The sequence below is a fragment of the Poecile atricapillus genome, chromosome 3, assembly GCF_030490865.1.
Source record: "Poecile atricapillus isolate bPoeAtr1 chromosome 3, bPoeAtr1.hap1, whole genome shotgun sequence".
Lineage (NCBI taxonomy): Eukaryota > Metazoa > Chordata > Aves > Passeriformes > Paridae > Poecile > Poecile atricapillus.
The window spans coordinates 93,844,827-93,861,682 of NC_081251.1; the positions used below are offsets into that span (position 1 = coordinate 93,844,827).

The window sequence follows — 16,856 nt, forward strand, 5'->3', positions numbered from 1 at the left end:
TGTCAAAAAGCATGTTGCCAGGGATTTTTTCCCTTTGTTTTGGACTTTTCTGGGAAAAGCCAAGTCTGACACTAATGTTATGTGTGAGTGTGAGCACAAGAGATCATTGTGACCACATGCAATAATTCTGGAATGAGGAATAGCCTACAAAAACTTAACGTCTTTTTTTTCTGTCTTAAACTCTTGACAGTATTGTTCAGTTGCCTATTAATTTTTGGTGAGGACTAAAATAGATGTTTAAGAAAGGAAAATGGACTTCCTGACCTGTAGAGGTAAAGTAATTACCTGAGTGCATTTTCATCTGTGCTTCTTATGGTCTCAACCAGTTTGACGTGTACTTTCTGTTCTTTGGGCTTCTGATATTTAGTAGTGCAATAAATAATCTTGGGAATTAGCTTGTTAAGTATATCAAGACAAGAAAGATGCTGAAAGGCTTGATAAAATGCCATTAAGGAAATGTAACTAAGATCAGAAGTGGAGTTCCTGTCAGTGCTTGAATTGGAAAGCTTGCCTCCTTAAATTCCCAAATAGCCAATGTTTGGCACAAGTTAACACAAACATAATTGTGTGTAACAATAGCAACTGTAGCTGTGCTGCAGATCTGTGTAGTCAGGATGACATCCCTGCCTCTGGGCTCAGAGTAATGTGCCTTTGTGTGTTTAGGGGCTTGTACTCTAACAAATGGTGAAAGGTTCACCCTTTCTGTTTGGGTCTTGTACTGCCCTTCTGTTATGGTGTCTCTGAATAGGCTGATGGATGATCTGAAATAGGAGATAGTGGATTTTCTCCCTAAATTTCTTCCTATGAGTTTAGTTACTCTGTCAGTAGTAACAGCAAATTGCCGTTTTGTAACCTATCATTTGGAGATAATTGCAGGGCAAAAAGGAAGGATGATAGGTTAAACTTCTTTACATGGCAGGTATCCTCAGGAGTAGTTAAGTTACCAAGCCTTCAAAAATTTGCATGAGGGAAGGAGAGGCCATGCAGTGAAAAAGAACTCCACTTCTCCATGGCAGATGGAGGGAAGGATTCAGCATGAATCACCCAGAGCCTGGTAGAAATTTGAATGGCACATCCAGATCTGTGGCTCACACCTGCTGCCCACCCCTCTGTGGAAAGGGTTGCAACAGCTGCTTTCCAAAGCTGTAGGGAGACCTCCTCTGAGGTTCTGTGCCTGGGGAGAGGGTCTGTCTGGGGATTAGAGCCAGGAGTGCTGGACAAGCCTACTTTTGTACTATGAACAGAGAATCTCATTTTCAGAGCTATGAACAGCCCATCAGTCAGCTTCAAGAGGATCAGGTATTTTCCAGGGGATTTGTTTTGTATTTGTCCTATAGTTCTAGACAGCTACCTTTTTGAAAGCACTCTGTGATGGGAAAAGCATCTGGAACTGAGAGGCAAGAAAAGGAAGGACATGCTTATGCATATTTTCCTGTCCTCTAGAGTTTAGGATTGTCTGTTCTGGTATATTTTTACCCTTTGATATTTTCAAAGAAGGAAGTTGTCCAGTATGTTGTAGACAGTGTATCAGGTAGAATAAATGTCTTTTAAATAACTAGCTTCTCACTGGTTTTAGACTTTAAAAATGCTAATGCTTCAACATTTCTGTTTCAAAATCAAAATACATCTTTTCCCTACTGTGTTTTTGAGGTGGTATCTTAAAAATGAAAAGAATATTTCAAATAAATACAGTCATGCCCACAGTGTTGAAACAGCCTAGTGCTCATGAGTAAAGGAGAATTTTATTGAAAGTTAAGATAATTGCCAAAGTGTGCAGAAGCCATTGTATGCAGACTTTAACACGGAGAAGTATAGGATTAGGTATCTTGTCCTGTCTGTACAAGTGCAGTGGATCAGATCCCAAATCAGTAGTTAAAATAACATGCATAAAACCAGTTGTGTCATGGAAAGCTTCTGTGCCTAGAAAGCTAGATGATGTGCTTTAAAACACTTAAAGAATATTAAGTTTTCATTCTTGAGCAGGTTTTAATGTGGTCTTTGAGGATACTGACTGTGAATCTTGGAAACTGCTCTTCTTCCTTCTGTTGATACATAAAGTTGAATGTAAGGCAGATCTCCCTGTATGTCCTTGCCCTCTACAACTCCTGTGGTATTCCTAAGTAGAATGATTTGGTGTTAAATACACAGTCAGTGGGGACTGGCAGCTGGAGTCAAGGAAAACTCTCTGTAGGCTGTGGAGTTATTTATAACCTCTAAATATTGCACCTGCTTGCCAATATCTGAATGCTTCAGCTTCTTGCCAAAAACTTGGTTATTTAATTGCAGAATTAGTGCATATCTTTAATTGCAGAATAACTTGTTTTAAAGTTTAAAAATAAGTCTCCCTGACATACTGTATTTTTTTTTAGCTGTGGTGATGCTTAAAGCTGAGTATGGATCTGTGATGTTTCCAGCTCAGGTGTCATCTGAATATATGAAAGTTCTGGACTGGTTAGCCATTCCCTCTCTCACTGATGGAGACAAAAGATTTCACTGCTTTTGATGTCAGCTAAATTAGTGCATGCTGCAGTTACCTACTATACTGTACAGTTCAATTTACTGGTTATATCAAAGCTTTGAAAGGCTCTTTAAATCTCCACAATAGAGAAAAAAAATCTGTTACTCTGGAGTGTAAAAAGAAGTGCAGTAATAAGGGACCCTAATCCTTCTTGGGTATAAATTACATAATTATTGGGAATTTATTTGTGTAATGACTGCATTGCCCCTGTAATTTGAAATTGCTGGAATTTTTAACAGTCAAGGTAGGCCCACCTACTGCTCTTCACCTGTGATGCACATTGTTCACTGTACTTGATATGAACTCTGTGTAGATACAAACTATTACTGCTGCTCACATTTGGCAAGCAGCACTTTGCCTGCTCACAACTACTGTAGAAAATGAGTAATGGCTGTTAATAAACTTGTTTGCTCTGTTTGCAGTAAGGATAGAGATCTCACAGTAATTGGACAATCACGCTGCAGTGCAGGACTCTTACATGACAAAGACTGAGGGAGAACTTTCCCTATGGGAGTTTGCCACTAATGGCCATTAGGTTTCATCCACTCTCCGTGAGCTACCATAGGCTTTTGAAGAATTGGTGAAGGTATAAAATTAAAGTAATATTTCTTCTGAAGGGTTGTAGGGGAGATTAACAGAATACAAATGAGACTTTTCTTTTCAAAAAAGTGTTTGCTGAGCTGTATCACCAAAATCCAATGATTTGATATCTGAGAAACGGAACCAATTTATTATTTTAAAGCCTCCCAAGTAGGCAGACTTCTGTGTAATTCACATAAACACTGGCAATGGCTGATACCTGCTGAATGCTCTGCTTTTCTTTCTGTCCAGGAGACTACAGGGGTGAGGAGGAGTCACTGCCTAGAATAATTAAAAGTTTCCTTAGGCTTTCTGATAAAATACAGGTTCTGCATTTAAAGTAAAGTAAAAAACCAAAACATATTAGGTCACAAATTCAGTTTGTAGGCTGGAGGCCACTAGCATTATGAATTGTTTCTCGGCAGTCCTCTAAAGAGATTTCTCTTCATGGATATCTTATTGTAGGTTATTTTTACTATGCAGATCTCCAGCCTGAGTTCCCAGCAATTAACTGAACCTGTGCAGATGAAACTTTGAGACTGACTAATAGTTTCTATTTGGAGGTGAAAATGTGTCTAACAAAATGCACACCAAATTTGGACTGTATCCTGCATTGTACAGACTGTCCAGAGTCAGTCCAGGGATATTTCTGCTTCCCTTGAAATCAGTGAGGGTTTTGTCCTGTTTTGTTTGTCAGGATTTCCCTGTGGATTTGCATCATTCTCATGGGTACAGGAAGGCCTAGCTTCTCCCTGTGATGCTATGCAGTAAATACTTCCCAAATAAAATGTTTGGAGCTTTACCTTAAAGTGATCACACATTTACAGAGGACTCTTTCTGTAAAATAACATGAATGTTGGGTGTGTTTGCTATATTGGTGCTACAGAGCACTTACAGCACTGAGAATGAACCTCTGTATGGCGGCATCCAGCACAGGCACAACACAGTGGCAGCTTTGGTTATTCTAATAATGGAGGAAACCAAAAGGCAAATTGGTATACTACTGAATCATTCCAGGAGGAAACACCACATAGATTCAGTGTTTTATCTAAGCATGAAGTGTTAAAATTCCAGTGTCCTTAAGCAAGTGTCAGAGAATGATAAAGACATCTTTGTGTATACACAAGTTCTCCTTATTACTGCTGTACCAGGAGATTGTTTGTCAAAGATATGATATGAAAGCATTTGACAGTCTTCGTATTTTCTCTTTCAAATAGCATAGATTTTTCTTTTTACTTTTAGGTGCATTTTTGCATTGAAGTAAAAGCAAACTGCTACTAGTTTACTGCATTGCAGATGGTTAAAGCTTGCAAACAAAAGGGTCCATTGAAGCTTGAGATGTATGCATAGCAAGTTCTTAAGATCCTGATGTTTGCAAGAGCACTGCATTCACTCAAACAGGAATTTTATCATTTGATTGAGCTATCTTGCATGGCAAGAATGGAGATGCAAAGGAAACAATAGGATTTGCCAAATAGTAGGAATGCCAGAAGAGCTCCATATATGCATTTGTTTCCAATTTCACTACCATATCAGTGGGCAGACTAAAATCTGTACGTGGGTGGAATTCACCAAGTGTCTTGCACAAATCGAAAGGCTGATCTCAAAAATGAGAGCTCCAAAAACATTCTTGTATGTGGCAAAAGAGTCCCCAGAAAAATGTTAAAATATGACTTTAAAAGCTTGGTGTCCAAAAGTCTATTCTATATTTTAGGTAATTGATAAATGCAAACAGATTGTCATGTTGGACTGGGTTGCATTTTTCATCTCTGTCTTCATTTTAAAAACTAATACTGCTACACAATATTCAGTTTAAGTGAATATTTTTAGTGTGCTTACTGTTTATTTCTCCTGCAAAATCATGTGTGACAATTTAATTGCTGTTTTTCTATTTGAAGTTGTGCATCAGCTTTCTAAATAGTGTATTCAAGTACAAAGGCAGTTATGTTATTTAGAAGAGTTGTGCTGCTTGTCACTGAAGAAACAAGTTTTACCTGTAACCTACACCTTCATAGCAAACTTGCAGAAAACTGAATGAATTCAAGCCTAGGACAGGCAAAAGTGTCTCTTAAAAGTATAGATGGCTTTCCCAGATGTTTATTTAATAATGAAGATGATGGTGAATCAATTGGTAGCAGTCACTGCTTGAAAAATACTTATTCTGTTTGGTAGGATGTACCCCTCCAGGGGATTTGCTTTAGCAGAGTTTTATAGCTCATTGAGACATTAAATAATAGTACTTTAAAAACCTGCATATAGACTATATTATCTGCTTTCCTGGTAGTAATCTAACTCTTCAGACAAGACTCAAAAATTGTTTTAAATTCACATTGCACACTTGTAATTATTTGAAATTTGGAAGCATTCATCTTTAAGGAATTGCCTGCTGGGAAGGTTGCCACAGGCAGCATTGATTAAAAAAAACAAAACATGAGCAGATATAGGAGAATCCAGAAAGGTACCTCTGGGAAAAAAGGGGAATTCTTTTTATAGAGTCTTTTGGGCATCCCTGCTGTAGAGATTGCTCAGGAAAGAGGGACAATGAAGCAACTTGAGTGCTGTGTCAGTGAAGGCAGCTGTCATTCAGACTCCTCAGTCTCCAGTGCAAAATATTCTGGTGTGGGAGAGACCCTTGCTCAGCAGCTCACTGGCTAAATGCCACATTTATTTGCAAAGACAGCTAATGGAAGTGCTAGTCTTGCAAACAATTCTGCAATTAAATAGGATGGGCTACTCTGAGGATATGGGAATGAGTTTGACTTTCTAGTCAAATTCAGCCACGTTTTAAAAGAAAGGGCCAAGAACCATTGTTGAAACCATGCAGCACCTACAATGCTTTTTTTAAAGAGATGTTGAATACCCAGAGCACCAAAACTATAATAAACCCACTTGCTGGATTTCATCCCTGCCATAAATGGCAACCAGGCTGATTTGAAGCAATTTAAGTGGAATTATTGTTTGCTCCAGCGAAGTCCTGTCCTGCTTACAGAAATTATACCGTTCCTTACTGCATTCAGAACTGTTTATGTTCAGTGGTAACATGACTGTTTTAAGGAGTCTGGGATATTTCTGTCTACAATACAATGCAGTCACTGGGTACACAGTGTCACATTTGCCTGTCTCCATCTATGTTACTAATTTTTTAATTTTCTTTTCTTTTTAGAAATGGCCAATTATCTATGTAGGCCTACTCCCTTGAAGGCAGGGCACAAAGTAAGAACCTGGCTACTATCTGATTTTGAGTGCTGATGTACTGACTGCTTGCAGTGAACATCTTCCTGAGGACCATGGTTAGCTAAATACTTCCTAGGTTATGCTGCAAACTGCATGATTTACTGTACTTTGTTTTCAGGAACAGTGTGTAGCCCAGCAGTCCTGGGGGGGAGGGAACTGACAGAAAATAAAGCTGTGCTAGTTTATCTTCACCACATGGCTGAAAAATATGGATGTACAAAATCAGAGTTCAGCAATTGAAATTATTGCAATTGGTTTCACAAAATATGGCTCTAGTAGCTGGCTTGACTTTAAGCTGATTTTTGTCACTTGGTCGAGTATAAAAGCTACATACTAGAGGCTCATACTCAGAGGTTCCTTGTTTGAGGAACCAACATTTAGACTTCAGATAAGGAAGGCACAGCTTTCTGGGAAGTGGGATTATAAACAATCCACTGAATGCTATGTGCTTAAAATTTTGAAATTTTTCCTCCATCATCTTTGTTCTGAATAAAAACTTGAAGACAGGTTGTTGCATAAGACATTGAGCTTTCAGAGCAGAAACTGCAAGTCTGAAATAATTTTGAAACCTCTGCCTGAAATCATCCCTCTTTCCCCAGCAGGTACACTTTCACAGATTGTATATTTTGGAAAAGGTCGTTGTTGGTTTAGTGTGTGTTTATTATTGGTCACCAATCGGTAGTTGATGTACTGGGAAAAGGCAAGTTTGATTATGAAGGATTGTATGTGTAATATTTTATTGAATTGTATCAAACTAGAGCTTCCATGCTTAAGAAAACCCTGAAAGTTGTGTAGGAACTGCGATCCAAAACTGCCTTTCAGAGGAGCTGAACTGGGGATGCTTTTATAAAGAAAATAGCTGTCAAATTGTCTGTACCATCTATAATGGTGATGAAATCTATGATCAGTATATCTCCCCTTTATTGTTCCTTTGGCTAGTTAAGATTTTGCTTTGTTCTAAGACCATTGCTATTTTGATAAACTGAGCAGTATAGAGAATTTAACTGGTAAATAATTTTTTACTCATATTGCTGAGGATATCCTTTCTCTTCTTATTTTAGATTTTAATTAAAATGTTTATTTTGAAAAATTATGCTCATTATAGGATTTTTGAAACTTACGTAACTGAGGCATTTCTGCAACTTATGTAACTGAGGCACCCTAAATTGTAAAAACTACCAGCTAAATCCTGTAGTTTTCAGGGAACTTGAGGATTTAACAAGCTGTGTGAAGTTGGTTGTAAACTTTTTTGTGGTATCAAGTAAATATGGGGGTGTTTTATAGGCAGTAGATAATCCTGTCAGTGTACATATGGCAGGTCTCATTCTGTGCTGATTGTGGGGAACACTTCCATGCCTGATGGGTGGAGTCCTCTGTTGAAGGACTCACTATGAAATTTTTAATGCAGATACATTGTGATTATTTGTTATCTTTTTTTTCATTTAATGAAGTTGCTTATTTCACCCCAAGCTGCAGCCTTAAAGCTGCTGTACAAATCCTCTTTTACCCCTTTTTAACATTTCTGTCTGAGAATGGAGGGATTAATTGCATCTGCTAGATGTTTCCATTCCTGCTTTTCCTTTCTTTTCCTGTATTTTTTTTCCTTTTTTCCCCTGTATTTTCACTTGTCAACTTAACTGCAGTGTGTATTTAACAAATTTTTAAATACAATTTTCTTCAACAAGAATAGTCAAAAGTGTCTGTGGCAGCGTTTTGTCCAAACCAGTCTCCCACAATGCTTTCTTTCAGTGTCTGTGCTTTGCACAGTATTTCTATTTATTATCCCAGGTAGACAATATCCATAGCCTTAGGTAATGCAGCTATTTCTCCCATTTACAATTTGAACTTGTCCAGCCTTGATATTCTTGCTTTTGGAACTAATCAATGATACTGTCTCAAGGTGTCTTTAACATCTAGCTGCACACTCAGATGATGCTGTATAATGTCAAAATTCTGTTGGTCACAGTGTAGTTATGTCTTAAAGGACTGTTTACACTGTTAAGAATTCAGGACCTCAGGTAGACTGTCGAAATGTATCAGTACAAAATCAAATTTAGGAATAATGGGCGCTGTCTATGTATGCTGAATTACATCTAGTGAGGCTCTGATAATTATCCCTTCTTGTAATTTATTCTAATAAATTGGTTCTATGCATGTTTATTTTTAATACTTATTAAAAATATTTCCACAAAATATCCAATAGCTAAAGCTCCTATGAAATAAACTTAACAAAACTTTTCTAATAGCAAATGTTTTAGATATATGTTTTATATAAATATAGATGCTTTTAAAATAATGTTTTGGAAAGAGTGAAAAATGAGGTGAAAATAGCATGTCATAGCATCTGCATCAAACTATCTTGCTTTCCTCCCCATCTGAACCCACTCTGCCTCAGCTTTGTCTATGATCTTCTTCAGCTCTGATATCTCAAGTTAGCAGGCCCATTCACTTTTAATCCTTTTGGTAAGCTAAGTCCTTTGGCTCTTGGTTCAGTGTCAAAAGCAGTGATATTTTTAAGTTCCACATCCCTGTCTACAAGAGGCTCATTGTGTGTGTCCCATGAGAGACTGTAGCAGATTTGGTGATTGCCATGGAGAGCAGCTGGGAGAACTTGAAAAGATCAGCCTGCCTGGCTGAAGATGTGCAAGGTGGCTGCTTTGCATACAGCTCTCTCCTGAAACCATGCAGGTTTCTTTTTCTCCCTGTCCCAGCATAAACATTCTGAGTGTTTGGTCCTAGGAATAAAAGGTTTTCAGAGATAAAAATACACACTGTGTCCAGCTCCAACACAGAAAACTGTCTGTACAACACAGAATATTTTAGTGAAGAGAGGAAACCAAAATACAGTACGTATCCAGGCAGGAGGAACGCAGAAAGATAACTGGATGCTCTTAATGCAGTTTAATTACACAGTAATATAACAATAATATAAGAGGTGGAATCATTTCAGGAAAGGGTGGTGAATAATACAGGTTGAGTGATCACCAGGTACATGTTTCTGGCAGGATGTTTCTCTGTGGGAAATTCATTGCTTTCCTCTCTACCCTGCTGAACAAGTGGACTTTCTTTCCCTGTTAACTCCTAGAATTTCTGTAGCTCATTATCTGTCTGCTGTTATGAGGATGCCATTAACAATCTGATGATTTCTCTTTCAGTTAGAAGGCAGCACACAGGAAGCGGTACTATTCAAATAAAACTCTTGTATTCAAAATGACCAATTAGTTTTTTTTGAACAGAATGCTCAAGAGCTTAGTATATGCCAATATGTTTTCTGTGTATGTGAAATATAAGCCCATCCCAGAGCAAGTCCAGTACTGGGAATAAGACACTTGCATTTTCCACCTGTGCTATTATGCACACAGCTAATCTCAGGTTATATGGACAGTCCCATATGGCTGGCACATACTTCAAGTATTAGGTAAATGTCTCAAATCAGCAGATACTTCCCTGTAGTGTCAAGGACTTGCTAGTACATTGTTCATGTGCTTGATTCTCCTGAGTTATCTTAGGAATGGAGGAACCAGAAAAGGGGAAGAAATGCTGACAGCTACTGTCAATGTATGTTGTTAGGGCTGAAGATTTCAGACATGGTTCTTGTAATTTAATGTGATCTAACTTGTACTTACTGTCAGAAGTCCTCAAAACTAATTTCCTTACTGATGTAAGTGGAGCACTTGCAAGGCTCTGCTTCTTGAAAATTCTATATTTGAAGGAGACATAAGGGTTTTTTTAATGAATCTTTATTGTGAAGAGAATTCACAGCAGTCCCTTACATTTTAGTGCAGTACAGAGCAGAAAAGGGGAAAGAGATTCCCACAGCAGTTTTGCACAGAGGATCTACTTGTATATGACGGAAAATGTGCTGGTGACTGGGATGTTTACATTATTTCCAGTAACAATATATACACATTTTATGCTTTGTGTGTTATAATACTTTGAATGTTAATACTTTATTGAATAAGTACTCCAACAAGAGACTTGTGAGCTCTATAACATGCACCTAAATCTTTTCACTATGACCACCATAAATTTCATGTCATCACAGAAAGGAAATTGTGTGTTACACTTTTGCTCTTTGCTTTGTCTATTTAGTAACTTTATATTTGGTACTGCTGTTTTGAAACAAAAAAGTGTTTGTGCAATACTCAACAGAGTGGTATTTTTTAATTATTAAAATTTGGTGGATATTTTTTTTTTTCTTACAGAAGTTTTGACGTTGGGCTGCATCGCTTTCTGGTCAGGTAAGCTAAAACTTACTTTGAACTGCACTCCTATACTGCTGTGGTTTAACCTCAGCTGGTAGCGAGGCCCCATGCATGCTCACTCCCTGCAGTGGGATGGGGGAGAATTGGAAGAGTAAAACTGAGTAGAGTTGTGGGATGACATAACAGTTTAATAGGGGGAGTAAGAGCCAAGCCACACACAAAGCAAAACGAGGAATTAATTCACTCCATCATGTGTAATGGTGACTTGGGAAGACAAACGTCATGACTCGGAACATCCCCCTGCTGCTTCCTTCTTTCTTGAGCTTAATACGCCAAGTGCGACACCATATGGCATGGGATATCTCTTGGAGCCCTGTCCTGTGTCCCCTCCCTCTCCTCCCCTTGTGCACATCCCCAGTCTACTTCTCAGTGGTGTGAGGACATAAACAGGCCTTGACTGTGTGTAAGTGCTGCTCTGCAGGAACAAAAGCATCCCTGTTTTCAGCAAAAGTCCAAAGCACAGCCCTTACTAGCTGCTTTGAAGGAAAGAGACCCTATCCCAGCAAAAACCAAGAAACATGTTAAAAAGCATTTCTGTTATAAGTAGCATTTCTGAGTCAAGTTTTCTTCAGGAAAACTTGACTCAGGACATTCCAGTGGCTGTGAAAATCTTAATTTTTTTTGTACTGAAGAAATGCTTTTAAAAACTCTTTTCCACTGGTAACTCTAGTACCTTCATACCTTGTAAAAAGGGCTTGAATTTTATAGAAAATTTGGAACGTGGAGGGGAGTCTTCTATTCTCAATAGAAAAACCAATTTATTCAACACATGCAATGGACTATCATCTGAAGATGAATAAGGAAAGTGGAATCATTGTTTGAGTGCTTTGGTTGATGATATTTAGGGGGATGAAGCAATTAAAGCAGGGCACTTCAACAAGAAAAGGCAGACTAATGCATTTGAATTCTAGAGTGAGAAACTTTTTGCTGTCTCGAGTTCCTTTGTGTGGGCAAAGTCATGGAAGTTCACCAATAATGTGTTTGCCTTCATTTTTAATAAAATACCTATTACCATCTACTGTTCTTTGCAAAGAAGTGTAGTGTGTATTTTGATTAATTTTTTTGTGGCCTTTGGGCACTAGAGAATTAATTCTATCAGTTATTTCATCCACTGAAATGTCTATCAGTGACGAACTCTGTCTTGGAAGAATGAATCCAGTATGTATGAACCAGAGTATGCTGTTTGGGTCTTACCATAAGGATCAGGTGGTGTCAGCCTTTCCTTGTGTTTACTTTGCTGCTGAACTCTTTATTTTAGGCTACTTTGTCATATTTCCTGGATAAAGACTGTCTTAAGCCTTCACACATGAGTCCTTATGGCTTTAATGCAGTGATTTTTGGCACCAGATATGAGATCATACAAGCCTAGGTCACAAGGAAAATTTGGTTTGTTATAAGGTTGCACAGGCCAACCCACTCTCATAAACTTTGAGCTGTAGGCTTTGTAAAGTTAGGGCTATTTTTCTATTTCTACTTTCTGTGTAACATTACAATGTTTGACAGATAGCTCCCTACATTAAAGGCATAGTGTCAATATTACTGAATGTACTTGTCTTTTAGACTTCTTAGACAACTGAATATATAAGTTCTGGTATCAGTTCTACAAAATCACTTACATCTATGTTTTGATAAGCAGATTTTGTTTGTAAATAATTATATAAGAAATTGAAATAATCATGTTGAGATACAGTTTTAAAGATGCTACTTTATAGAAGAAATACAGTGTCCAAGAAGGTCTTCTGGGAATGGGTACAATTACTTTAACCAAGAGTAGAATCATGGTAAGCATTGATTTACTAAGTTTGAGCCCCTGCTAATGCTTCTGCCATAAAATACTTTCATTTGCTTCGTACAAGAGGTGTAATAAGATATTATCTCATACATACAGCTTTACATCCTAAGGAGATGCAGTATTGAAGTTGTATGTTTGTATAATCCTGGACTGCAAATAGCCATGGGGTTGACATGAGTTGAATGTCATCTTTGACAAATGTATGAGTTTTTCAAAGCCAGCTGTGTCCTGTGCAGTTTGTCTTCTAGCCTTAGCTTGGACATTTTCAGCCTGTTACCTACCTCTGTTAACTACATCATCTACTTTCTCTGTAACTATGCTGCTAAGGAGGAAGTAATTTTCTCTTCTGTTGTACCAGAATGAGTTTTGCTTGGTGTTTCCTTAACTAAAAAAAAAAAAAAAATTCCTTTTAGTAGGTAACTTTGGAGTGGGAAACAGACTTGGTGTTAGTATCTTCTGTTGGTCTGCCTTGTGAATTTTAGTAGGTTATTGACATTTTTTGCCTAGACAGTCTCTGCTCCCGAGAGCGTGCACTTTATCTCCTCTGTTCATAAAGTATCTGTCATACATGTTATACTCTCCTCTTCACAATTTCATTTCTGTGTGGAGTAAAACAGTAGGAAAGAAAAAACCTCAACCCAAACAAGCCTGAGTTGCACAAAGCATTAAAAGTCTTATGAGGTGGGATTTGAAATGCAAAATAAATTATATTGTTTTAAGTATAACAACTTGACCCAGCCTTGGAACAGTGTGGCACTTGCAAATACAAAGTGTGGGGCCAACAAAACTAAAAATAGTCTCTGCTAAAAGGACAATCTGCCTAATTAAATGCTAATTAAGGAACCAGGACTGTATGTACTAGCTTGGTATACACAGTCAGCGGCTTCCCCAAGTGAAGTATGACACAAAGTATTACAGGTAATTACAATTACACAGGTTTTTTTCTGTGTTCTTAGTAAAAAACTACTAGAAAATAATTTCTGTCCACCTATCTTTGTCTTAAAAATGGTATCAGAAGCACAGTTTAAGATAGCTTGAAAAAGTTTAAAAGTCTCGTATTTTCAAATGTACTATGGATAGGTACATATTATATTGTGATGGCTAATAATGTGTTATTTACTGACTTGGACTGAACCGGACTCTGCAACTACAGGCTTCAACTCTGCTTGCAGGCTAAAATCGAGTGATGTCATGGAACGTATATTTATGAAAGTAAAGTGCAATTGAGTATGTGGGGATCTGGGTTTTGTACATTTATTAGGTATACCATTGTATTTGAGGCAGGGGTTCTGGAAACTCATCGGGGAAGGATTAGTACTTTTGTGATGAAAACTGGGGTTTGGTAGTAGTAATGGAAAATATACTACTATACTTGGAAGGTTATTTTCCCAGTATTTTCACACAATGATATGAAAGAACTTGTTTGTTAATACTTCAGGATTACCAAAATTATTAACCATGTATTTAAATCACATAAGTACTATACAAATGTAGTAATATTTTTCCAATGTGACTGCAGGAAAAACAACCCTTCTCCTAAATCAGAGCATTCTCAGAATGGAGAATAGATAGGTGTTAAGAGTTAAAAAATATGTAGAAATAGCAGTTTAGATGAGAAAGAGTAAGAGAGGCTGTGCCTGTTGCTCTTTGCTCACTGAAGCTATTTTATCTAGGCATTTCATCCAGTGCTGAGAACAGGGCATTGGATGAAATAAAATTGTGAACTTGTGGGAATATTTACAGTCCTGATGCCAAACAGTGCTTCCTTTAGGACAGCACTGATGAGGACAGTGGGGAAGAATGACAGTTCCTGCAGGCATGATTCTTTTGAAAAATCTCTATGCTTTCAGCTCTGCTGTGCCTTTGAGAAAGTGTGAATCATACTCATTTCAGTACAGATCTGGCTTTGAAGAGAGCTGCAGGACCATGCACCCCCAGTGTCTCCGAAAGGCATCCATCTGTTAGCAGTGCTCTCAGCTCACCCCATGGTTTGCAATTACTTTAGCTTGTTTAGAGTTGCAGGTTGTTTGGGTTAGCTTAGTCCTGGATGCAAAGGTACTCTGAGTACAAAACTTGGAAATCACCCACTTTAATAGTTTTCTCAGGTAAAGCATGGCACAGAGGATCAAAATCTACTGTATGGTAACCTCTACTGATTTTTAGTTAGGAAGAGGACACCTCTGTGTAAGGTCAAAATGATGCCATGGTGAAAGGGGGGATTATGGTTCTAACTAAGGTATGACTGTGAAAGAAGAAATGGAAAAATCTGTTCATCTTCTGGCTCAACTCCTGTATTAGTTTGCTGTGGAATCCCATGGGATCCCACATCTTCAAGCTGTCCCAAGCCAAATAAATCTATGCTCCTGCTTTAAAAGAAACCCAAGCAGATCTTTTTATCACTGTATTGAAAAAAACCCCACAAAAACAACTGACCAAAAAACCCCAACACACCCAAAAATTTCTGCAATAACAACTCCCAGACTTCAGAGCTTCCCCTTTCTCTTTAATGCATACAAGTCTTGGAAAGTCAAGATATGCTGCAGCAGTTTGCTAACTCCATTGCTAGGTAGGCTCAGTGGTAATTCTTGGCTCCAACAGCTGGACACAGATTCTGTGTGAGGTTCAGTGTAACACGTGGCCCTCTCTTGGGAACCAAATACCACTGCTCATGCTATTCTGTCTCTGCTGCTCTTTTGAATGTAGCTGCCCCTAAAATACCATTGATCATCTGATGTGTTGTAGCTGGGATAGACAGTACAGTATTAATGAGATTCCCCTTTTCTCAGGAGCATGGATAAAGGTATGTGGATAGATACCTCTGCCTTTGAAACTACTAGCTATCCTATCTAACCTATCTAGAAGGATGCATTCTTTTTTCTTCATTTTGTCAAGAAATTTGTCTTTTTGGTTCACTCTGTGTCCTGGATACCTAGTGATCCTTAAAGCATACACAGCAGTCATAGAACCAAATAGTTTTTGTTCTTAAGGGGCCATTAAGGATTGCATAGCCCATCTTACCCTGGAATGAGAAGGTACAACTTCAACTAGGTCAGGTTGCTCAGGGCCCTGTCCAGCTTGACCTCAAATATTTCCAGGCATGAGGCATCTACTTCCTCTCTGGGCAACTTGTTCCAGTGTTTGATCACTCTCATTGTAATAAAAAATTTCTTCTGTCTGTTTGAATTTACCCTCTTCTAGCTATTATCCCTTGTCCAACTGCAGTAGGCTCTATTCAACAATCTGTACCCATCTTTCTTATAAGCCCCTTTTATATCTTGAAGGGTTGCAGTAAGGTCTCTTTAGAGCCTTCTTTAAGCTGAACAGTCCCAGTTCTCACAACAGTGTGCCCAAGCTGTCTTCTGAAGCAAACCACAGTGTTTTCCCAAGAAGCAAAATCTGTGTATGGTTCTGGGGGACCTTTGCACCAACAGACCACTTGTTTCTGGTAGGTGGTGTGGATACAAGTCCACCAACTTTGTCTTCCTATGCTGTCACCTCATAGTTCCTTAGTAGTTTTTACCCTTGGAACTTCTCTTTTCAGACATCTCATTTCTTCTGACATTTTAGTCAGCCTTTTCCCATAAAATGTTGCCACAGTGCTGTACCTACCTTCGTTCAGACACCTTGAGGAAAACGTGGTAACCTACAGAACATTTTCTGCATTGTATGGATTTGGCTGGTCTTCTCCAAATAAGGTTAATCCTATCCAGTATTGCCAAAGCTTTGTACTGCTTTCCCTGAAAGTCCCGGAATGGCTGGTTGGAGCAGATCTATTTGACTTTTATGTGTACCTGTGTCAATGGGAGACCTGCTGAATAACAAAATACTCTTTTCTTTAATATAACCTGTGGTATGTCTAGTTCAATTTTATGTATCTATCTAATTTTTCTCACTTGGAGTAGTGCTTGCACAATGTTATTGAGTAAGCAGAAATGTCTGGATGAAGGAAAACAATTTATATCTCTGTAATCATCAAACTAATGTAGACAGTAAAAACTGCCAATGATGCAAGTGATGCATTGCATCATTCCACTTAAATCTACTGATAGGCTTCCTGAGGAAGGATCCAGTGATGCTGGTAATTTGTCAGTCATATGCAGGTAGGACCACTGTGTAGAACATGTGGAACAGCTGTACTTGAATTCTCTTTTGGGTCATTTCTGCCTCCAATCCCTAGTGTTTAAGCAAAGCAAGGAGAGTTGCAGGGTATGAGATTCTAGAAAGTATTCACTAGTCTTGAATTCCTGGGATCTTTGTACTCCTCTGGAACATTTCAGATAAAGCTAGCGGAGTTAGCAGAAGCAGTATTTTCAGTCAAGAGTGTCTGGCTGTGATACAAGGTTTTGGAGCAGACTAACACAGAAATGGGCTGTTTCCAGGTTGTGGTACAAAAACATCCCTTTGGAAAAGAAAGCCCACTGAAATAATGCCTCCTTAGCCAAGAAGCTAAGAGGAACAAAAGATGATT

At 38.3% G+C, this 16,856-nt stretch overlaps 1 protein-coding gene across 1 annotated transcript in view; it reads left to right on the forward strand.

The window, feature by feature from the left end:
* Positions 1–16,856, forward strand: part of HHAT (hedgehog acyltransferase) — a 146,549-nt gene that overhangs the window by 22,227 nt on the left and 107,466 nt on the right. The window contains exon 9 of the mRNA XM_058836721.1: positions 10,537–10,572. Coding sequence (XP_058692704.1) covers positions 10,537–10,572 — 36 coding nt within the window. The remainder of the gene's footprint in view (positions 1–10,536; positions 10,573–16,856) is intronic.